We start from the raw sequence: 24,762 nt of genomic DNA, 5'->3' as shown, positions 1-24,762 counted from the left end.
ATTCACAGATTGTAACAATGTAACTTGATTAGCCTGCATGATTTCCAGTCAGATATTAACCAGTGCAGACATAATGATGGGATTGGCAAGTTGTCAGTCAACAAGGATTGATTGACAGGGTAAGCCACTCAGCAAGGTTGATTGACAGGGAATGCCACTCAGAAAGGTTGATTGATGGCAGGGGTGTCAGCAGGGTTATTGACAGGGCATATCAGTCAGCAAGGTTGATTGACAGGGTATATCAGTCAGCAAGGTTGATTGGCAGGATATATCAGTCAGCAAGGTTGATTGGCAGGGTATGTCGGTCAGCAAGGTTGATTGACAGGGTATGTCGATCAGCAAGGTTGATTGACAGGGTATGCCAATATGAAACTTCTGAAGCTGTGAGAAATTTTAAGTACAACACAATGCCTTTGGTTGAAATTACCATCATTGAATTATTGTAGTCTTTATTGCCACTAGTGTGTTGCAGTGTAGTTTGCAAATAATCAAGAAGCACAATTTGGAGCCAAATTGTCACTCCAATTTAATGTTTGTGAGTCCAGGACCAGGCTTGGTTTACTCCTGCCCCAAATGCATTAAGTCTTCAGTGGGTGCATTTTGATGACGTCACCAAATTCGAATATTCCTTACGTATTTAATCACTTGTGCATTGACATTGCACATAAATGACAAATTTAGCCATTCCTTAATGATTTGTATAAAAAAATTCCAAAATCTTTGTTAACTCATTAACCCCTGGTGCTGCATTTACATAGCAGGAGGTAGTAGCCTACTGCCGAGCTCTGTAGCGTCAAGGTCATGTATGATACACTAAAGTGGGTGGTATTACAGAAAGATAGACAGATGTAGCTCAGCAATGACACCAAATAATCTGGAAGTTCTAGTTGAACTAAAAAGTACATAAGGAAAAATCTAAATTTTTGGACCCGATTTTTTTCCACCCAAAATTCGCCTGTGGTTGGAATCCGATATTGTGTCTGGATTTTTTACTTTTGGGTCTCAGATCTAAGAGAGACTGGTCTGAACTGCACACAGACAGATGAACCTTTGCAAACAGTAGGATAAGATGGGCATTTGGAATAAAGAGTGGTCTCGATATGAAAATGATGGGTCCATTAAGCAAAATAAAAAAAGAACTCCAGCTTTTACCCTTCTGTTGATGCGCGAGCAAAATAGCCAATGAAAAACAATGTTTCTAACACAACTAGGAATTAGGTTAATGGAAAATCACTAAGAAGTCTATGTATTAAGATGTATTCAGTAATAGCCCACAAAATGTGTTTCCTACTTGCATTTCAGGCGAAAACAAAAAAAAACTCCAGGGGTTAAAGAGTTAAAATGATTGTTTGTGATCTGTTGTGTTGGAGAAATAAAGATTTTGAAGAAAAAAGATATTTTTACATAGTTAAGGGTCCAAGTAACTCAATATATAGGTTCATATACATTTATTGCACTAATCTTATCTGTCGTCAAATAAAAGTCAATACATAGAGAACATGGTATAAAGTGCCATGTCACTAATTGTCCACAGAATAATAGATAAGTGAGTATTTTACATTTTGTCAGATTTGCACAGGTTGAAGACAAATAAAGGGATATTTAATTAGTTTACTTTACCAAATGGCACAGTTTTTGAGATCCAGTTGGTTTCCATGAGAGAAATCTGTGCAGCTAATTTCTGGCAGATCATAAATTGCCAAGATTTATATACATTTTCCTGACTGTATAATTTTCTTTTCATTACAAAACTGATATAGCAGTTATTAAAATTATATTAACATTTTTCTTTTTCATTATTTAATAAGAACTAGAAGTAGCAATCAAATTATTTCACATCCAGTCTCTCTTCAAGTCCAAAGGGCTATGATACACCTAGTAGGTAAAAAGTGACATCATGTAAGTGACATCATAATATAATAATTATATTGTTTCAGGTTGTCTAGTATGCATTGATTTTACAAGTTAGACCTTACATTCAGGTTCTTACCAGATGCAAAATCAATAAAAGTTTACATTCCCCAAAATTTTTAAAGCTTTATATAATTTTTAGAAATTTTAGCCTTGGTGCTTGTAAAAAAGTTATTTGACCTGTGTTATTTTATGGGTTTTAATGTCCTTCTAACTTTATCTTTACAAGGTTTGGTTACACTGCTTGCAATATTCACACTGAAGATACCACAGCTTGGTACAGAGAGTGTTGGAAAGGCACTAGAATGGATCTGTGCTATTCTCCTTCCTAACTTTAACCTGGGCCAGGCCTTGATGGATATCTACACCAATTATGGTCATGAGAGTATCTGTAAGGATTTCAGAGACCAGGGTAGATGTAAAATTGCCACCATGCCATATCCTTGCTGTTTTCCTGGTAAGATTGATAGGGAATTTTCATTTAATCAGTAACTTTTAGTACAGCTGATATTTCTTCATCTGTCAGAATGAGCATTGTTATGTTTTCATTACTGCAGAATTCAAAATATCCTTTCTTTTTTCTCAGCAGTAAATAGTTTGACAGAATTGCTTCTCAGATTCATAATGATTCAAATGTATGCATCAACATCCTTTTGACTCCTCCAGAAAGATAATTAATTTGAAATACATAAAAATTGAGATACATAAATAAAATGTGATGCATAAATAAAATGTAATACTTAAATAAAATATAATACATAAATAAAATGTTATACATTATATTCAAATATAATACATAAATTCAACAAAGGAATAAACATGCTTAAAGCATCAGGATTTTTCCTTTGGACGTAAGAACAGGGAGTCCAATTTCTAATAATGAAGGGCTCTCCTTGTTGACTCATAGGGGTTCTAAATGAGCATCCTGATAGTGTATTAACAAATGCTTGTGGCTCAATTTTACAGACAAGTGTGGTGGGACATGCTTCACCTTTTACTCCAATTATCTGAAATGGGACAGCCCAGGCATTGGCCGCTACCTTGTTTTTATGGCCATGCAGGGATTTGTGTATTTTGGCATCGTGTTCCTAATAGAGTCTGGTCTGCTGTCTCGACTTAAATATTTGATGTTCAAACCCAGTACTGCAGCAGTAGGTTCCATGGTTGATATGCAGAAATTGAGAGAAGACGGGGAAGACAGTGACGTGATTGCAGAGAGGAACCGAATTAACAATACCAGCCTTGCTCAACTGATGCAGACTGACAAAATTATTATTAAGGTAATTTGCAGTTTGTCTCCATTTATGGAAGAATCTTTAAATTTGATTCACTGGTCACCCAAGCAGAGCATTCTATGTGACCTAGCCTCAGATGGGGTAACATGAAATTGGGCAGGAAACATGGAAATCAGTATATGGTGTCCACATTTTCAGAAAATCCCATTTGCAGGAAATAAGAGATTTAATTTGTGCATTGTTCTCATATGAATTCAGTATTTACTGGAATTATTAAGAAACATTAGCGTTTAACTCATTAAGTTTGTATTTCAGTAGAAAAATTCTCTAAACACGCCTCTCCATGGTTTTACAACCAAACTAGTCTTGTTGTAGGGGTTTCCATTAATGTAAGCACATGGATATTTTTAGATTTAACTTAATTCAATTCTGATACAATGTGACCGTTCCAGTGGCCTAGTGGTTAGAGCATCTGCCTCAGATGCAGGAGGTCATGGGTTTGATCCCTGGCCAAGTCATACCAAAGACTTACAAAAATGGTCCTAACAGCTGTCTCACTTGGCACTCAGCATTAAGAGCTTAGTGTTATGACTGGTTGGCCTGGTGTCAGGATAATGTGACTGGGTGAGACATCATGCTACATGTCTGCAGCATGTTGCCCAGTGCTAGACATCACTATAAACTGTCACACTGCAGACATTGTAGCAATATGACTGAAAAATTGTTAAAGCTACGTTAAAAATTGAAATCACACACACACACACACACAGATACAGTGTAGATCAAAAATGTTCAGTCTGATAACTGGATTGTATTGTGTGAACCCTGATCTAACCTGAAAACTCTGGTGAGGAAGTATAGTCATCCTTTGATACCCACAGCTGATGAGCAATGCTTCCCATACTTCATTTAATTGTTGAATGTTGAAAACAAGATTGCATTTTTCCTGGGGTATCTGAGGATGGACCACCTCATGCTGAAACTTTTTGAGACTGTGGCTAGACTGTGGCTTTAAAACTGTCAAAATTAATAATAGCTCCTCATTCTGCAAGTACATCACTGTTATAATAACTTTATGTTTTAAGCATTTTTAAAAACAGATTTGCCATTGAGAAATTCAATATCTAAAGTTCTTATGTAAAAAGTTACGGTTACATATACCATAATCCAATTGCAAACAACAGAGACCCAGATGTGCCTTACATTATGTGCTGGCAGATGAATGTGTTGCTATGTTTCACTGTTCCTAACAAACTTCAGTGATCAAGATTTCCCTGTGTATTATCCAACAGTAGATCTGGGTCTTTGGAGTTTATATTTGGACTTCTAAGTTAGTATTGTGGTAACTGCAAATGCCAGACCCATTCTACCTTTGCAGTTGGAAATGAGTTTTTCATGATAATAAGTCATATAAAATACTTTTGAAATCTGATGTTACAGCAACCATGAAAAAAAATGGAATGAAAACGTCAATTTGATTATGGATTTTTGGCCAAAAATGTATTCTTCAGTACATAAAAACAAGAAACGTCAGGCAGAGCCATTGATACATATGCATTGTTAGTTGACCCATTTGTGTGCAGTTCCAACAAGATGGGTCATTAGCTCATGTTGGCCACTGCTGTCATTGCCAAGAACAAGCTACCAGTCAAATGAATAATCAGGCTTTGGCATTAAATTCCTGTCTGATCTGGACACTTCATCTTAAGGTCATCTACTGGACCTAGTGCAGGCTATGAAGTGGTACTTGAGGAAGAGTGACCAGTTTCATTGGGGAAGATTCCACCACAAACAGCTCACAGAGTGAAAGGACAATACATCAACACACTTTTCTTCCAGGACAATTTTGGTTATTCAGTCCACATATTGGAAATATCCCCTCACCAATGGATTTGCTCATGAAGTTAGGACAGTTGCCACAAACATTGCATGTGGGCAGAACTGTTCTGTTATCTGTGCTGTGGGATTTAGATCCGAGTACACTTCTCCAGCTTTTATCTCAGAGATCTTGCATCATAAAAGACTCAACTATATGGTGGGACCCATAGTCTTGGTACAACAGGTTACCTTATGTGGTGTGAGAGACTGGTGGGACCCATAGTCTTGGTACAACAGGTTACCTTATGTGGTGTAAGAGACTGGTGGGACCCATAGTCTTGGTGCAACAGGTTACCTTATGTGGTGTGAGAGACTGGTGGGACCCATAGTCTTGGTACAACAGGTTACCTTATGTGGTGTGAGAGACTGGTGGGACCCATAGTCTTGGTACAACAGGTTACCTTATGTGGTGTGAGAGACTGGTGGGACCCATAGTCTTGGTACAACAGGTTACCTTATGTGGTGTGAGAGACTGGTGGGACCCATAGTCTTGGTACAACAGGTTACCTTTCCAGATCATTCAGCAGCTTCATAAGGACACTGCTTCACAACACTGGATTTTAGGGAGGGAAAATTTTACCTTTTGAAGCCACTTCACAAGATATGAAGTCTGTTTTCCAGTCGGGTTATCTAGCAGCTGTCTCACATACCTTAGGGGCTGGAGATGATCTTTCCGAGGGAATGGGATTATCTTCATCTCATACCTATTTTCCTAAGGTATTATGATCAGGTAATGTGTTTGAAGAAGAAACAAATTTTTTTCTTCTAGTAAAATATGTATCTTCAATAATACTTACCCGATCATAATACACATACACCCTGCCAGCCTCACTGCAGTTAATCCATATAAGAGTGAGCCTTCTGCTCCAGTTATAACTGACAGTTTCACTGGATTTGGCACCAATCATGGTATAAAGGGGAGATCACTTTCTAGTTGTGCAGATAATTTTTACTTTTTTTAGCTGAAATGTTTTAATCTGGTAGGGCTTGAATGAGTTCACTGAAGAACAGGTGGCAATGCTCCTTCCCACTCCCACCACAGGCTGAGTGTTGGAGGAAGAAGAAGCCTGTGCATTCAGTAAGACAGTAATTGAATTGTATTGCCTCTTGCACCCGGATTTGTATATGAAGCATTTGGGCTCTGAAGACAGAAAGATTCCCTCCAGTTTGTAAAGAGTCTTAGGGTCTACAATTGATCCTGAATTTTATGATGGACTGGGTGCTTAAGAGTTTTTCAGGCTGCAGAAAGAGTAGTCTGTCCCCACACACATACAATGCTTTGTTGGCTTTTTCTTTATCTAGTTATAGACCTCTCACCAGTTTAACCCCTTTGAGTTTCCAGAAAAAAAGACATAAGCATTGTAGTTTAAAGGAGACTAGAACTCAAAATTTTCCTTTTATGTATGTAATTCTCTACGGATTTTAATTCCACTGCAATGTTTATAAATTAAATATCGTAAGCGGGTAGTGATTATATTGTGTGGAAGATACCACGATTCCGTAAATTGCCAAGTTTTTCAGAGTTTTGATGAGACAATAGATCACGTGGTACCGTGACGCTATACTAGCCAGTCCTCGAATACAAACATAAACATTGGCGAGCGAGGCAGACAGGAGAAACATTTGGGTTGCACATTCAAAAGTTGAATGTGCAGTCTGATATAATAGTTTATGTACTGTACTGGTAAGTGCTAAAAGAAATTTGTTAGGCACAGGCCCCAGGCTGGTGACTTAAATAAACTAAAGTCCTGAATGAAATTCCACAAGCCCAGACAGTTCATACCTGTCAGCTCTCAAGCCGGGAGAAAAACCTCCCGATTTTGGGGGTATTTCCTCATCTACGTCCCGATCTCATAATATCTCTCAATTTTGCGCAACGAAGTCACGATTATTACATTATGTCTGTCAATTTTCACTTGTCAGAAGAAAACAACCCAACCCCAAATCATTTTTAAATATAATGTATGCAATCCACAGTCTAAACTGACACACTGCAGACATTGTAGCGATATGACTGAAAAATTGTTAAAGCTACTTTAAAAATTCAAATCACACTCACACACGTCTAAACCGGCACTGGACGAAATAATTAATATCATACAACAGTTTTTTTTCTTTCTTCTTTTTTTCTTCTTCAGTAAATAGAACATGAAGATTAAACATTATTCAAGTAAATTTCAGATTTTTTTAAACAACTACATCAGTACTATAGTATTTTTAAAAAATTAAAAGAATAAAATTGTCACCAATTAGCTTAAATGAATGATCACTTTGAAATTTTCGCTGCAAACAAAATCGCATCTCCATTTCCTCCAAAGAAACTCGGGCAGTTAACTCCTGACATTCCTCTACCGTATATGAAAAGTTTAATTATCATGATTAAATTTCAAGGAATAAAACAAAATATACCATGCAGTATATGTGGCCCTAAAGAACTAATTCTGAATAAATATTTTATTCAGTAAACAGTGTTCCATGCATTAACACTTAAACCTAAGGAAATAAGGTGGGGCATAAAACATGAGATAAACAGTTGCCACAAGTACGGTAACTTGTGACTGCAGATTTGAACTGTTAACATTAAGTGTATGGCATTGTAAGTAATAACAAAATAGGCATCGTTTATTTGGTAATCAATTGATGGTGCTTACGCATACACACACTGTCGAACATGGTTTTTTTGAAATATGTCCAAAGGGCAGTCCTTTTCACAAGATCAATGCAAGGATAAGGATTATGTTCATTAGTCACACTGGTTTTATCATTTGCGTACTTAAATCAAAACTTTAGCTATTTTGCAATCTAGCCAGAACTGACCAGAATATGCAAAAGGGGCTTGTCATGGGGAATAATAAGGCGTATGACAGGGAGAAAAGGCACGTCAAATGGGCAGTCGCACATTGGGGCGGGGGGGGGGGGGGCAATAGCCCCCCTCCCCGTTCTATTGTCAGACAGTTAATGTGAAACTTTGACCTCTTTTTTTTAATCGCTGCTTTTTAAACTGCCCAAGGAATAGTTTTATATCAGTTCCAATTATTATATATTACCGTTTATGCATACTACATGTATACAATGCATTTTTTTATTATAAATTTTTAATTTTTATAAGATTACTGAAAATTGTGTTTTCTCGAAACACGACAGGTTTATAATCTTATTTTTAGCAAAGTTTCCATTTGATTAAAATCAAATCTAAATTTCACCTAGGACAGTTTTGATTTGATTTAGATTGTGCCGTGTTAAGTCATGTCCCAAACCAAAACTGCAAGCTTGTTTTAAAGCTTGCAGCAAGCTTGCCACAAGCTTATTTATAAAGCTTGCGGCAAGCTTGTATTTGGAACATTGCAGCAAGCTTGCGCAAGCTTATTTATAAAGCTTGCGGTAAGCTTGTATTTGGAACATTGCAGCAAGCTTGCGGCAAGCTTGTATTTGGAACATTGCAGCAAGCTTGCGCAAGCTTATTTATAAAGCTTGCGGCAAGCTTGTATTTGGAACATTGCAGCAAGCTTGCGGCAAGCTTGTATTTGGAACATTGCAGCAAGCTTGCGCAAGCTTATTTAACAAAAGTGTCATAAGCATGCACAAGCTTGCGAAAGCTTAAGCTTGCACAAGCATGCGCAAGCTTGTTATTTATTTACCTAGTACAATAAGTATACACAAGCTTATGCAAGCTTGTTACTAGCTTGCGCAAGCTTGTTACTAGCTTGTTGCAAGCTTGCAGAGATTTCTTGCTACAAGCATCTGGGCTTTCAAAAATCAGACATGATTGTGTTTTCCCCCCTTCCAAAAAAACCCCTGAAAATGTGAAAGGGGGGGGGGTGGGTGGGGGTCTGGGAGTCCGAAGGCCCCTGTCCAAAAATGCATTTTAGACTCAACTGCTCCTGGTGGACCAAATTATCATAATATATTGCAAAGTTTTACTTCATTCCAATGAAGTAATCTGCATATTTAATGATTAAATAATGCAATCTTATAGTTACGATGCAGTGGAAAACAAATCTGTTCTGCCAAAACATTAAGTTTAATTCCATTGTTCAAGTTTATTCATTTACTGCAAGCTTACCCAAGGCTGCAGAAGCTTTATGTGTTCCCCTAGCTGCAAGTGTCACGCCCCTATGAAATGATCATGAATAATGAATGAACTGTTCATGAACTTGGTTCAAGAACCATTCATGAAAGTTCATCAAAAGGTTCATGAATTATTATAGAATGTGCATGAATTGAAAACAGTCCACAAACTGGATCATCATCATTCATGAACAAGTGCATGAACATATTCATGAACTATGATGAACAAAGTTTCTCAATGATTCATGACTTCACGAACAGTGCCTATAAAACAAAATATGATAACCTGACAAGTCACAAATACCTATTCATCCTGAATCATACAATAACCTTAGATGGGGGATGGGGTTAATACAGTATAAAATGCAACATATTATCTTAAAAACTGTATTTGATTTCAGATAAATTTAAACTGACAAGTGATATTCTTTTTTTTTTACCCTTAGCAACACTTTTTGTATGTTCTGTAATTTTTCTTTGAAAAATGTTCAAGAGATATTGGGGCAGTTGCCTGCAATCAACTGTTGAAGCATATTTCATAGTCATGGGGCTGTCTTTCAGCTGGGGTTTCTCCTGACCAATCTTCTTCCAGAGACTGACCTGTCTGATAACTCTTTTGTGAAGATGTTCAGGGTCTATAATTTAATCAAATCCTGTCCATTGTCACTACTGAATGTCTCCTTCTGCAACTTAAGCTGTTCCATCTGATTACTGTTTGGATCTTTAACATTGTTGCAGCAGTCACAATTTAATGTCTCTTCCATCTTGAATCCTCCAGTTTTCAAATTTTCATCCTTAACCTACAAACTTCATCCTCTAACAATTTTACTTTTCTGCTGTCTGGTCTGAAAAAAAGGTAAAGTTAGTTAATTACAGATAATCTCTGATCAACATTGTTTTTAGCTTTTAGCACATTATCATTGTACCCCACTTTACTTACTGGAATAATATGATCCAACTCAAAAATGATCTAATCCCTTGCACATAATACTGAGCATTTATGTTATTGCAGAATTTTGTCACTGTTTTATATTAACTGAATCTGTCTAGCCATAGGTATAGTCACAGGAGACGGATGTTTTATATGTTTTATTCAGTAAAATATGACATTTTTTTGACAACACCGTTACACTAAATAACCATATATATTACAGATAACGGTTATTTCATGCTTTCAAATATTTTCGCCATTTTTTATTAATAAAACGCCAGACTTGTGTGGTATAGGCCCTTAGTATGTCACTAATGCAACCACTCCGACTCCGCATGTTGCGTATAGCTGCTTCCGGTTTCATCACGTTGTTATTTGCACTTTTATTGTGAACAGTTTCACGCATTAACTATTTTCTTAAGGTTTTTTTTTTAAATTACGAAATTACATCAGATTATAGAAATAGTGATGTCATGTAAAAGAAAACGATCTCGAACATCTCAACTCCTATCGATATCGAACCACGTCTGGTATCGAGAACTGGGGGGTTGGGGGTGATAATGTTTAGTGATTTTCAAAACTTCGATGAGCAAGTTTAAATTAGGTCTGAACAAAATCGTGTCATTAGCTTGGTTATAAATAATATGATGACATATATAAACCAATAAAATATCCATATAACTTCTACTGAAATAATCACGAATGACCAAGAAAAAGATACTCACCGTAATTCTGGTCATCCGGGCTTGGTACGCTTTTCCGCCTAATTTTGCTCTCACCAAATCATTTCCTTCACATTCTTCAAAGTCGCTTCTCTGCACTTCTACTTACTTTAAAAAAATAATATAGAAAATATTCTCATCTGTCCATTCCATGGAGTCCACGGTTTTTGTTCGAGGTTTTTGCCTAACGGTCTGCATGATCTTTGGTTTCTGAGGAAGCTTAACTGTTGAAATCGCGCGCGTATATTAACCAATCATATCACGTCTTTTTTCAAAGTCATCCAATCAGAATAATCGTTGTTAATATATTTCGGTTTTTACTGCAAATTGGCAACCAGTGGCTAAGTCAATAGAATATGCAGTTTATAACAGTAATGGAGAGAAGAAAAAAAACGTTAGGACAAAGTCATTGAAAGCTTTTTAAAGCAAATACATTTTGTTGATGCTGGCCAGAAAATATTTTCCCATATTAATCCAGAAATACTCAGGTTAAGTAAACAAGTATTGAATTAAAGATCTGTATGAACATTTATACAGTATATCATTTTAAAAAAAGAAGAAAAAATTCACCTTTATTTAAATTTCACTAATATTGTGAGAAGTTTGTATGATAAATTTTCATGAACATTTTATGAATATAATGATATAGATATTTAATATACATTTTTTTAAGAAATACCATGGTATTGCATCAAAGTACTTGAATTGTTCATGAACCATTAGTTCATGACATTTCAGGAACTTCAAAGATATTATAATAGTTCATAAAAGTTCATCAGTGTGTTCATGAACTTCAAGTACATGATTCATCAAAATTCTTGAAGTTCATGAACTTACTTGAGGAACTTTCATGAACACTTCATGATTGTTCATCAAGTCATGACTTTGTTTTCGTAGGGGCGTGACAGTGATGGTGCCTGCTACTTGGATACATGGTCTCAAACTTTCACAAGTAATGGATATAGATATATATATATATATATATATATATATATATATATATATATATATATATATATATATATATATATATGAAGAAACTTGTTGCAAGCTAGTTTAAATTTACTTTCTGAAACATACAAGAAAGCTTGCGCAAGCTAGTTTTACTTTCTGAAGAAAACAAGCTTGCGCAAGCTAATTTTACTTTCTGAAGAAAACAAGTAAGCTTGCGCAAGCTAGTTTTACTTTATGAAACAAACAAGAAAGCTTGTGCAAGCTAGTTTTAATTTCTGAAGCAAACAAGAAAGCTTGTACAAGCTTGTGCAAGCTTGCGGTTATATCCAGCTATCTTGCCTAAGCCTGCACTTGCTTGTACAAGCTTGCGCAAGCATCCATGTTAGCTTATAAACATCAAACTAGCTTATCGCAAGCTTACCGCAAGCTTGCCACAAGCTTTCAGCAAGGATGCATTTTGGTTTGGGGTATGTCAACATCTTGAGAATACATTTACTCATTTCACCAGCGCAATCAAAGTTTCCTCAGGCAAACAATTTTTGTTTCGACAAGCCTGATGGGCACCTCACTTTGAATACAGGATGGGCCGGAACTAAAACCAGAAGGGGCCCAGGGTGTCGGGCTATCAGATTTGTTTTTAGCACTGCTGTTTTTAGATAAAAGATGTGGATTGATTGTTGCATTTTGTGGTCACTTACTCGTCCTTCTGCCCGCTTTCGTAACTCGCACATTTAACACTTTTCCCAGGATTTAAATTTCCAAAGGTATGCCTGGAAGAGTGCCAACTTTTAGTCTAGGCCTAGCATTTGTGTATCTTAGAGCTGCTATTTTTTCATAATCCCTCTCGTAACATTCCTTTGAGAAATGTAACGAGCACATAGTGCTGTATGGTGTTGCTCTGAAATCGACTTGTTTGTAATAATGTACCCAATCTTTCATTATGCCTTTATCTTTCGGAAAAGATTTTTTTTTATGTCAACAGGCTTTCCTTAATGTTTTATTACACCCGTAAGCAACGCAAAACGGTATTGTCTTTTACTCTGGCAACTCTCACTTGGGCTGCTGGAGTCGCTACTATGACGTCACATCCCGAAAGTAACCGAATAGGCGCGGAAATTTTGCATATGATGTCACGGAAATTCAGCTCCTAGAAGATATGCCAATATTTAAATATTGGCATTACGGTCGCAGATGATACTTCAGAATAAGGTTTTCTGCTATAGTACTTTTATTATTATTCTATATTTCCATTGGTTTCCTTTAAGGTTCATGCACTCATCACAATCACCTAGCATGTATAACTATTTTTTGCAGCCACCTTCAGTCTTTTGAAAGACAAATTTTTGTCTTCAATATGACTTCAGCAGTTGCTGGAGGCTATAGCAAAGATATTGAGTTTTCTATATCCTTGGCACTCGTTTAGGAACTGCTCTAACTCCACAGGGACGCTTCTATGGAATGGTCAGACATCTTCTTAGACCAAAGCAAGAACCTTCCAATGTCTGCTTGTCATGAGGTGGAGACAAAGTTTGGAGGCTTAATCCCTTCCATGGTATCTCAGGATTTGAGGAACCCATAACACAAGTTATTTACAGATGTTCCTGGCCCATTCAAACGGGCCAAGAAGTATGCTCAGTCTGACTGCCCTTGAGATATTCTGCCAAAGTTTTCAAGCAGATGCAGCTTTACTAGTCTTGTACACAGCCTTAATTCAGAGCCACCTTTCACATATCATTTACTAAATAAAGTAACCAGAAAGGGCAAGAAAGGAAGTCTTCAGAGGAAGGAGGTCAACTCTTGAGACTCACACCCTCCCCTCCTATGTCTTCCTCTTCCCAGTATCCACATAGGAGCTCAGCTAGCCTTATGTTCAGTGGCTTGTTTTGGCATCATAGGCAATGTGTGAGTCCTATCCACTCATAAGGATGACTGCCAGCTTCACTTCAGAAACATCCTCTACTATCATGGACCCCATCCAAATTCCAAACCAAATCCTGTTCCTCATAATGGCTGTCCAGGCCAAAACCTCGTTGACTCGTCTTTACCTCACATTCCCAGGACTCCAAACTTGGCAGATTTGATTCCTCCAGTAAGATATTACTTGCATCCTCTCCAGTTCCTGCTTCTAGCAAACTTGAGACCACACAAGAACCATCCATCTGCTTAATAAACCCTGGGATGTAGTTTTCACCCCCACCAGTGTTGTTGGCTAAATCGAAACTAAACTGGTTTCTGAACATAGTCCCAATTCACACCCCAAATCCCACTCATTCTGTAAACCAGTACATCAGATTTCAGGGTGCTTACCTCAAACAAGAGGACATAGTTTTACAGGAATCTTTGTTCCAGGAAGAAGCAGTTCATATAAACAACTTGGATATGTTGGAAGTGTTTCTAGTCCAACAGGGTTGGTATCAGCCTCATAAGGAATCATTGCATGATAGTCACCTCAGACAACACATCAGTACTATCATACCTCAGGCAGCAAGGAGATGCGCATACTTCTTCTCTTTGTGTGGAAGTCTGGAACCTCCTCCATGGACAGCCTTGAAGATCCCTCTCAGAATCTAGCATATTGTGTGCAGTAGGACTATATTATGATAGACAGTCTTTGTAGAGGGGGCCATGTAGTCCTCACTGGTCTTTGCAACAGTTGGTAGCAGAGTCATGTGTCCAAATCTGGGAAAGACCCTTGGTGTATTTGTTTGCGATAAGACTGAACAACAAGCTCCTCATTTATGTCTCCAGTCCCTGATCAGATGGCCTTGGCAGTGGATGCCTTCAGTCTAAAGTGGGAATGATTGCTCAACTTTCAGAATGATTCTACAGGTGCTCCACCAGTCAAGATCTCCACTGCTCAGCTAATCCTAATAGTCATCCTTTGGCCCCAAAGGTTGTGGCTCAACAACCAATTCAGCTTGTTGGTAGATGAGCCCAGGCAACTTCCACAGTTGAGGAACCTACTGTTGCATCCAGGAGTCTCTACTCCACAACTGCCCTCATTTTCTTGATCTTCACTTGACTCACTGTAAGCAATCAAAATGTCAGGACCAGTTTTTTAGCACGGTTGCCAACTGCACTGTTCATGTGAAGAGATGATCCACTTCCCAAAAATTACAATGCAGTTTGGAGACTCTTCTGTGATTTGTGAAGTAGGAAACACATAAATCCTAGCGGTTCACCTTTGAGCATAGTTTTAGATTTTCTGCTTTTTCATTTTGAGGTACTAACAGCTGCCTTACTTGGCACTCAGCATTAAGAGGTTAGTGTTAGGACTGGTCGGCCTGGTGTTGGAATAATGTGACTGGGTGGGACATCATGGTACATGTCTGCAGCATGATGCCCTTGTGCTAGACATGACTATAAACTGCCACACTGCAGACATGATAGCAATATCTCTGAAAAATTGTTAAAGCTATGTTAAAAGTCTAAATCACGAATCACAAATCATTTTGAGGCAGAGAATGTTTGGTTTTCACTATTAAGGGCTATAAGGCAGCCCCCTCCCAACCTCTCAAAGTGACCTGCCATTGTGTTGGACCCTCATCTTTCTGATCTCATCAAGTATTTTGAACTTCAGAGACCATTATCCACTCACTGTTGCCTACGTGGAATCTTGTGTGCATTCTTTGTGTATTTTCAAGACCTAATTTTGTCTTGTCTCAGGAAAAAGGTTATTTTACAGTTCTGTAGTAATTATGAGTCTATTTCTCTTCCTTGCTAGCATTGATTTCTGGTTGAGCTACCATTAGTCCGCTTTTGAGATAAACAGACTAATTAACATCTGTACTGGGGATGACTAACATATACCCTTTCTTGCCAAGTTATGGAGAAGGAAGGGTCAGAAGCATAACATTCTACCAGTTAAGGGTTTCTCAGATATTTCAGCATCCACTGTTTCCAGATGGATTGTCATCACTGTCAACAGAGTTTGTCAATCCTTCACCACTACTTTCTCATTTACCTTTGATCTTTGGCATACAAGAGTGAAGTCATATGGAGAGTAGGGGCCAATAGTAATGGCACAACAAGAGGCTCATCAGAGTGAAGTCATATGGAGAGTAGGGGCCAATAGTAATGGCACAACAAGAGGCACATCAGAGTGAAGTCATATGGAGAGTAGAGGCCAATAGTAATGGCACAACAAGAGGCACATCAGAGTGAAGTCATATGGAGAGTAGAGGCCAATAGTAATGGCACAACAAGAGGCTCAACCTTCTACCAGCTTTCAGTAGGTAACATGCCTTAAAGGTAAGTACAATAGTTTTATGTTAGATTTTGTGAGGCCATCAGCTTCTGTCCAAACTGGTAAATTGAGCAATGCCATAGTAGCAGATATTATATTACTGCTATTAAAATGAATGGGGGGGGGGGATGAAACTAATTTTAATTCAGTAATACTTTACTGCTACTATTGCCAAGTTCCCTCCACTCACCCTAGTCTCTGATGTGTACTCTAGGTCCAAGTCAAAGAGGATAGTATTCCCAATGTGGACTATAACTCAGGAGTCAGAATAGGATCTTGGTTTTTCAGTTCTATAACCTTCCAGTCAAATTAGAGGAAAAATCTTATGCTTTGGGACAAGGGACGACAAGTCCCAGAATGGAAAGCAGTGCAGTAATAGCTGGTAAGTATTACATATTATTAAAATGATTTGGGAACAGTTTGAACAAAGGAAAACTTGGGTGTCATGATTCAAATGTATATATAATGTCATTATAAAGATTATATAGTATATATATATATATATATATATATATATATATATATATATATATATATATATATATATATATATATATATATATATATTCAACATCATTCCATGTATGGCAAACTATCTCTCTCTCACTCTCTTCGTTTCTCTCAAAATGAATTTTATGTCACACTTATGACTTAGAAACTATTTATCTCCAGCCAGGTGGAATTTATGGGGGGCGGTGTTTTATAAATTTCTGGCAGTTTGTTGCTGATGAACAAAAATGAAAATAATAAAATAAAGCATATTTCTGAATTTCATCTTTTAGGTCTTATCGTCAGACCAGAAGAGCTTATGCGATGATCTATTTTTCAGCCTTCTGTAAGCTCAAGTTTGTTATTGCTACTCCTAAACTAGTCAGAGGACCGCCATTAAATTTGATACACATTGATCCCATGGTCTGGTTGGTAGTAACTGAAAATAGTGCCGCTTTTGGAAATCCAGTATAGTAACCTGAATGGATGGTCATATTTGCATGGGGTTTTCACCAGAAGACTGTTTGTGATTGTTATCATTACTAATCCTGAACAGAAAATCATATTGATATGGGTTTTTCACTAGCAGATCCTTTTTTGAAATAAAGACAATGAGCACTTTAATTCCAATGAATAATTTAAGTAAATAATTCCTTTTAAATTATATCTGAACACGACTAAAAAATGATTCCACAGACTGATCTTAATATAGGAATGAATAAATGTTTCCCAAATCCCATATATATTTATTTCGCTTGACCTAAGACACAATAGAATTTCCTAGAGGAAAACCCAGGTCTTGAACTTGGATCCAAGTAAAGATCTTATTTACTTCTTAGAATCATGACATTAATTAGATAGCCATTACCTTCAAACATAGACAGGAATTAAGCATGCAGTATTCATAATATTACCAGCAGACACAACAAATCATACAATGAAAGAAATGTAAGTGATCTTCAATTGTCTAAGTCTGAAAGGTACGATATTATTTAACTTGGTTGCCATGTACATGATTCAGAATCATTGTGCATGTTGGAATTATTTCACTATTGTCCAAGTATACTGAATTTATATGCTTTATAAAAGTTTCCTTCACTCCATTTATCATGCTAAAAATCTGTCTTCCAAGGAGATATAATTCATGTTATCAGCTGAGTGTGAAAAACTGATAAACTAGTTTAGTGTTATATTTTCCCCTCCCTCTCTCCATGAGAGATAGGAGACATTGATTTGTGCCTTTTATCCATTACAATGAGTCCATAAAAAGATTTTCCATGGACTTTCATGGGTTTGTAGGTGCCTTGAGAGAGTCACAAGACTTGATTAGAGTATTGTGATCTTACACCAGTTTCAGGTCAAAGGGCAATATTTTATTCCAAGAAAAATAGGCCAGTCTCCATGAATCTAATCTGATGCAATTGCCTTGTGAGGTTCCAAGACCAGAATAGGCTACATGACCTTGATGGAATTTTCACTCACACTGCATCGATCATTCTGTCATGCTAAGTTTGTTGGCAAGGTATCTTAAGAAATATTTAAGCGAATTTGCCCATTTGAGGTTCCCAAGATCTCATTAGGTTCTGATGATATTGTCACAATTTTCAAGGTCACAGTATTTGGTGCTTTGGAAAGAAAATCAGTTTGTGAGCAGGATATTTCCAGTATTGTAAAACCTGAAATAAAATTTTGTATGTAAATTCCTTGTGATTCCAAGGACAGTAACCATGACCTGATTTTTCAACATGTAACCACATTTTATTTTTTGAAAGGGATAATTAGATGATGAGTAAAAATGCCCAGTGGCCTTCATTTTTTAAAAATATTTTATATTCTTATTGTGAGCTTTCCAAACAAAATTTCATTTGTGTCATCTATTTAGATTTTCTTTTCCTTGAAAGAGTTCTATTCTAGTTTATATATCAGAAAGACATTCATAGAGAGCAAATTGCGTCAATCAAGTTTACGTCACCATTAAGCAGACCAAAAATTAAGTGAGATCAAGTAGTCATGATGCTAAGATGGTCAAAGTCTTTAGGCTGCAGGACAAAGAGTCCAAATATGTTAAGAGCTGGACAAGACTGGTTTTACTACTGTACTTACCACACACCCTTTCAAGGGTTCTGGTCATTAATCAAATTCCAGTCACTTCTTTTTGTGTGTTTGAACATAAGGGCTAATTGAGGAGCTTGCTACTGAGACCTTTTCAGATATAATCAAATTAATATTTGTTTTCCTGTTTTTATCAGAATGTCAGCAAATACTATGGTCCTTTGCGTGCTGTGAATAACATCAGCATTGGTGTGCCAGTGGGAGAGTGTTTTGGACTGCTAGGTCAGAATGGAGCTGGAAAAACAACCACATTTAAAATGCTGACAGGAGATGAGAGTATCACCTCTGGACAGGCCTACCTTAGTTCATTCTCTGTTAAGTCGGATATAAAAATGGTAAGGCTTGGTATAACACTATGATATTATGCCATGCAATGGATTAGAATAGGATACTGTGCCATGCAATGGATTAGAATAGGATATTATGTCATGCAATGGATTATAATTGGATATTCTACCATGCAGTTAGTTAGAATTGGCTATTATTCCATGCAATGGATTAAAATAAAATATTATGCCATTACGCCATGCAATGGATTAGAATTGGATATTGTTCCAAGTGATGGATTAGAATTGGATATTCTGTCATGCAGTTGATTAGAGTAGGATATTATGCTGTGCACTGGATTAGAATATGATATTATGCCATGCAATGGATTATAATAGGATTTTATGCCATGCAATGGATTAGAATAGGATATTATGCCATGCAATGGATTAGAATAGGATATTATGCCAAGCAATGGATTAGAATAGGATATTGTGCCATGCAGTGGATTGGAATTGGATATTGTTCCATACATTGGATTAGAATAGGATGTTATGCCATTCTCTGGAATAGAATTGGATTATCACCTAGTATGTTGAATTTTTCCTGAAAATTGACATGATGAACATAACTTTTTGAAGTTTAATAGTAAAACATTTGAAGGAAATATAACAAGTTGTAAAAAAAAAAAGGATTACTATATGTAATTATGAAATGTTTCAGAAAATATGCCATTTGAGGGTGGGATTTCAGTTTAGTTTTAGTATTAACCTTCCATGATTCACTGTTTTCTTCTGAAATTATTATGATTATAAATATATAAAAAAATCTAAATACTATACTATAAAAGTTCATCCAACTAAAATAAGTTATTCCACTCTCTGTTTAAAAAAAAATAATAATTAATTGACAACAAGCAGACTTGTTGCCCAGAAATAAATGATGGGCATTTCCAGTAAAGTCAAATAGTGAGGTTTATTTTGGTCAGGGGAACAAATAAGTATTGGAGGATGAAAAAAGTAATTAGTTGTACATGCTAGTATCTTTGTTTTTAGGCCTCACATACTTTGTTTGAAAGGTATTGTGTTGAGACACTATGACACAAAATACTTTTAGAAATGTGGTGTGAGAGACTGATACAGAATGCAAACCCAGGGCAGTGGTTCAGTTTTAGTGTTTTGATCAAGTCCAGGAGATGAGCATTCGTACTATTTTGGTCTTGTGCTTTGTCATTATAGAGTTTTCAATTGATTTGGAATACATGTACACAATGACCAAACCAAATTAGTCTGTGACACCTCAATTGATTGTTTGACAAAAAACAACTTGTAAACTGCATCAGGTCACCCTTAAATTCAGCTGAGTCAGCAACAACAAACTTGACCTAGTGACCTTAGAATTTTTCTTCACTAACGTGTTTATTTGACAGTTTATTGGCTAAACAAATCAAAGACAGTTTGATACAATGTTATTGGAGATATAATTTGACCAGTGTCCAGTAGGTCCAAAAAGGTGCCTGATGCCAGACATGTCCAGCAAATACAGTGATTTCAGGATCTCTGTTCAACTTTGTTTAAGATACTACTTTGGAACCTCAAAATGGGAGATTCAGAATACCTGCAAGCATGTGACATTGCAGACACAGTTATGGTGTAATTTGTATTTTTTTTAATTTTCATTGAGACAGCTAGTATGAAAAATAGTGTTATTCTTCAAGTTTGAGGTTAAGTCAGGTTGGGTTGTATTTTCAGTATGTTATGTAAATTTCATGCTCTTTTTCTTTTTAAAATATTCCCGTTTTTGCCTGGTTTTTTTTTCAAACTTAAAGTACCCATGCTTTGTCCCTGCTGATTTATGAAGAGTTGCTGGAGGACTGCATCTTTGACACATGCATTATATTTAATATGTAAACCCATCATAATTGTAGGTACAGCAGAATCTAGGCTATTGTCCCCAGTTTGATGCCCTTATTGACCAGATGACCGGACGTGAGACACTCTGGATGTACGCTCGACTTCGTGGGGTTGATGAAAGCAAGATTAGGACGGTTGTCAACGATCTTATTAAGGTCATGATGCTGGACAAGCATGCCGACAAACAAACAGGATTCTACAGGTATGTGTGTGGAGGGGTTGGTGGCCAGTGATGAATAATTTGTGGGGGGAGGGTAAATACTGTTCCTTCATTTTTCTTGGATTTTTATGCTTTCTGTTTACATGTTTTAGTAACCAATGAATAATGTTTCTTTGAAGGGAAAGCTAGGATTCCTGTGCCAGATGTCAAAATTAACTTTGATAGTTACTTGTTTATAATTTGAGTCAAACTATAGATTACACAGACCCAAATCTACCATTGCATGATGTGCCAGCCGATCTGGGTCTTTGCAGTTTGTTAGTAGTAATCAGGAAAACAAACAACCCTAATCTGCCAGCACATTATATAATGGTAAATCAGGGTCTATGTTGTTTGCAGTTGGACTCGACTTATTGGTACCAACAAATTTGTATTTATTGCAAAAACATGAAAATGTATACCAATAAATGCTACATTCATTAGGAAAATCATGTATATATATTTTAAGACATTATTTAACATATAAATCCTATTTAAAAAATCCGCTGAATCAAAGATGTAGAGATGTATAATTTAATTGGAATGAGTATAAGAATGAGTATAATTTAATTGGATTGAGTATAATTTAATTGGAATGAGTATAAGAATGAGTATAGTTTAATTGGATTGAGTATAATTTAATTGGAATGAGTATAATTTAATTGGAATGAGTATAAGAATGAGTATAGTTTAATTGGATTGAGTATAATTTAATTGGAATGAGTATAAGAATGAGTATAGTTTAATTGGATTGAGTATAATTTAACTGGAATGAGTATAATTTAATTGGAATGAGTATAAGAATGAGTATAATTTAATTGGAATGAGTATAATTTAATTGGAATGAGTATAAGAATGAGTATAATTTAATTGGAATGAGTATAATTTAATTGGAATGAATATAAGAATGAGTATAATTTAATTGGAATGAGTATAATTTAATTGGAATGAGTATAAGAATGAGTATAATTTAATTGGAATGAGCAGTTCCTGTATTAATGAGAGCCACATACATATTCCTTTTCACAGATTTTGTAAACGTTAGCAAGCAATAAACTAAGTCATTTACACATGTGAACTTTGCAGCCATGTCAGGATCTTACATACATGCCAACCATTACGTTTTTGGCATAATTATTATGCTTTTTTCACTAAATTATGCCTTAAGCGTATATGGATGACGCTTTTTCGGTAGATCCACATTCCCAAAAAAAACAATTGTTTGTTTTCTAGTTTTTATTAACATCCCATTAATCCCACAGATCGTATTTTAGAAAAGACGGCTTCTAAGTAACTACATTATAACAGTATGCTTGTCCATGCACTTTCCCCAACAGTATTATGTTCTATTAACTATCTTATTACCCAAAAACATGCTTGTTCGACTTTCAAACTTTCGACCTCGTATTCTATTCATAGCAGCTGTATGGCTTAGTGAGGAGAGAACAGACTGATTTTCCTAATTTTAATCTTTACTCGCAGATTCTTTTTTCTAATTTATATTTAGTATAGAACCAGTTTATAGGTATTTGGCACTAAAAAGTATAATTTATTTTAGTCGATGTGTGTGTGAGAGCAGAAATAGCTCCTTTCAAATAATTTCACAGATGGATTAGAAAAAGGCCAGAAATAAACGAAACATAAAATAACAGAATCCTCCAAAGATGAGGACACGAGGGCAGCATCATGTGATGTCTATTGCAGGCTGCGTGGAAATAATTGTACTATTTGGCGCTAAAAGTCTTCAGTTGTATCCTAGTCAATGTTTGTGTTAGAGCACATATATTTTTTCAAGGAATTTCACAGGTGGATCAGAAAAAAGAACGAATCCTTCAAAGATGAATACATGAATGGCATAATACATCGTTCCATTCTCGGGCACAGGGGCTTGTATTGTTGCTTAAATTGACCTGTCATACATGTACATTTACCCTGACCTTCAGAAGCTGATATAGTTATGATGAGTGATGTAATTGTGTAGTAAACCAATAAGCTTGTAATCAAGATATCACCAATATGTGACCCTGACCTTCAGAAGCTGATATAGTTATGATGAGTGATGTAATTGTGTAGTAAACCAATAAGCTTGTAATCAAGATATCACCAATATGTGACCCTGACCTTCAGAAGCTGATATAGTTATGATGAGTGATGTAATTGTGTAGTAAACCAATAAGCTTGTAATCAAGATATCATCAATATGTGACCCTGACCTTCAGAAGCTGATATAGTTATGATGAGTGATGTAATTGTGTAGTAAACCAATAAGCTTGTAATCAAGATATCACCAATATGTGACCCTGACCTTCAGAAGCTGATATAGTTATGATGAGTGATGTAACTATTAAGTGAAGCAATAAGCTTGTTAGAAAGATAACTTACAATATGAGTTGACCATTGACCATACTAAAACAAATTGGAGAAGCAGAAGTCTTAGTTTCCCAAGACCTGATTAGAGGTTTGTTTCTTGTTTTACATTTAGCAAATTTTCATGGCTACAAGTGACAGTAAGGATATATTGCGAGTTTATGCACCATGGCAGGCTAAAGGAATCCTACTTAGGATGTAAACAAGATATCTCTCTAGTACAATGGAACCAAACATGAACTAATTGGATATTTTGAAATCTCTTAAATGATCTGAGCATATAAATTTCTGGTGATCGTAACCTAATTTCTTCCGATATATCACACAATGATAACACATGAGGAGGATATCCACCACATTGCAGATCCAGCCTTCCCAAGCTAAAAAAGACGTTAACTAATTTTTTTTATACTTGTTATAACAACAAAAATGCTAAAATGCTTTCTGCTAACCAAGATGACAGTTTAATAACATTGGTCTCCCCTTGGATAAATGATTGGCATCAGATCCCTTCATTCATCTGTTACAAACTTTGAGTTGTGCCTCGTCAGCATGCAGGTACCTTCCATTTTTTTGTGATCCTTCATAATTTTCTCATGACAGGAAAGTATATTCAGTCAGCTTTAGTACAGTCATAATTGTTTAGTACAATCATAATTGTTTAGTACAGTCATAGCTGTTTAGTACAGTCATAATTGTTTAGTACATTCATAGTTGTTTAGTAGTCATAATTGTTTAGTACAGTCATAGTTGTTTAGTACAGTCATAGTTGTTTAATACAGTCATAATTGTTTAGTACATTCATAGTTGTCTAGTACAGTCATAATTGTTTAGTACAGTCATAGTTGTTTAGTACAGTCATAGTTGTTTAATACAGTCATAATTGTTCAGTACAGTCATAGCTGTAGAGGAGTACATTTTGTACTTTGGTTGTCTGCTTCAGATCATATATATATATATATATATATATATATATATATATATATATATATATATATATATATATATATATATATATATATATATAGATTAGTTCTGTGCCATCTTAATTGCCTGCCTCATGTTCAGTAGTACTCAACATTCATCACAGTACTCAACCTTTTTGCAAGTTACATCAGTAAATGATCAGTTACTCCTGGTAATAAAATCATTTCTGAAATTGTCTCTGGCATTCATTTTAATTGTGCCCACTTCACCATAACCCAGCACAGTGCTAGGTAGATTTCACTTGTAGATACTGTTACTTGGCTTTTACTGGTGTCAGCACAAAATGGCAGGATTATGTGTGGGGTCAGGGAGAAAATATTAGCCGTAAGGGGTGTTCTTTGGGCCTCATCTGTGGTAGTTGTTTGCATTGGTCAGAAGAGATGGACAACAGTTATGGATAAACAGTTAAATGATTTAAGAGAGCTATGAAACACTCTCATAAGAATGTTCATACTGCCTGTGTTTGGTCTAGCACAGACATGG

The 24,762-nt window shown here is 36.1% G+C and overlaps 1 protein-coding gene and 1 long non-coding RNA gene across 2 annotated transcripts in view; one reads left to right on the top strand and one right to left on the bottom strand.

Moving 5' to 3' along the window:
• The window catches only part of LOC149787903 (phospholipid-transporting ATPase ABCA3-like), a 162,951-nt gene that overhangs the window by 132,664 nt on the left and 5,525 nt on the right, over positions 1 to 24,762 (top strand). Inside the window, exons 16-19 of the mRNA XM_089974151.1 lie at positions 2,141 to 2,368; positions 2,878 to 3,191; positions 18,684 to 18,881; positions 20,741 to 20,928. Of these exons, the coding sequence (XP_089830277.1) occupies positions 2,141 to 2,368; positions 2,878 to 3,191; positions 18,684 to 18,881; positions 20,741 to 20,928 (928 nt within the window). The remainder of the gene's footprint in view (positions 1 to 2,140; positions 2,369 to 2,877; positions 3,192 to 18,683; positions 18,882 to 20,740; positions 20,929 to 24,762) is intronic.
• Positions 9,466 to 11,669, bottom strand: LOC149787904 (uncharacterized). The gene is made up of 2 exons (XR_016424393.1): positions 10,749 to 11,669; positions 9,466 to 9,937 (listed from the first exon to the last, which is right to left on the bottom strand). It is a non-coding gene; the product is annotated as an uncharacterized LOC149787904 (long non-coding RNA).

The sequence above is a fragment of the Sinohyriopsis cumingii genome, chromosome 11 (genome assembly GCF_028554795.1).
Source record: "Sinohyriopsis cumingii isolate HCF-2022 chromosome 11, ASM2855479v2, whole genome shotgun sequence".
NCBI lineage: Eukaryota > Metazoa > Mollusca > Bivalvia > Unionida > Unionidae > Sinohyriopsis > Sinohyriopsis cumingii.
This window is presented reverse-complemented; position numbering and strand designations above follow the sequence as displayed.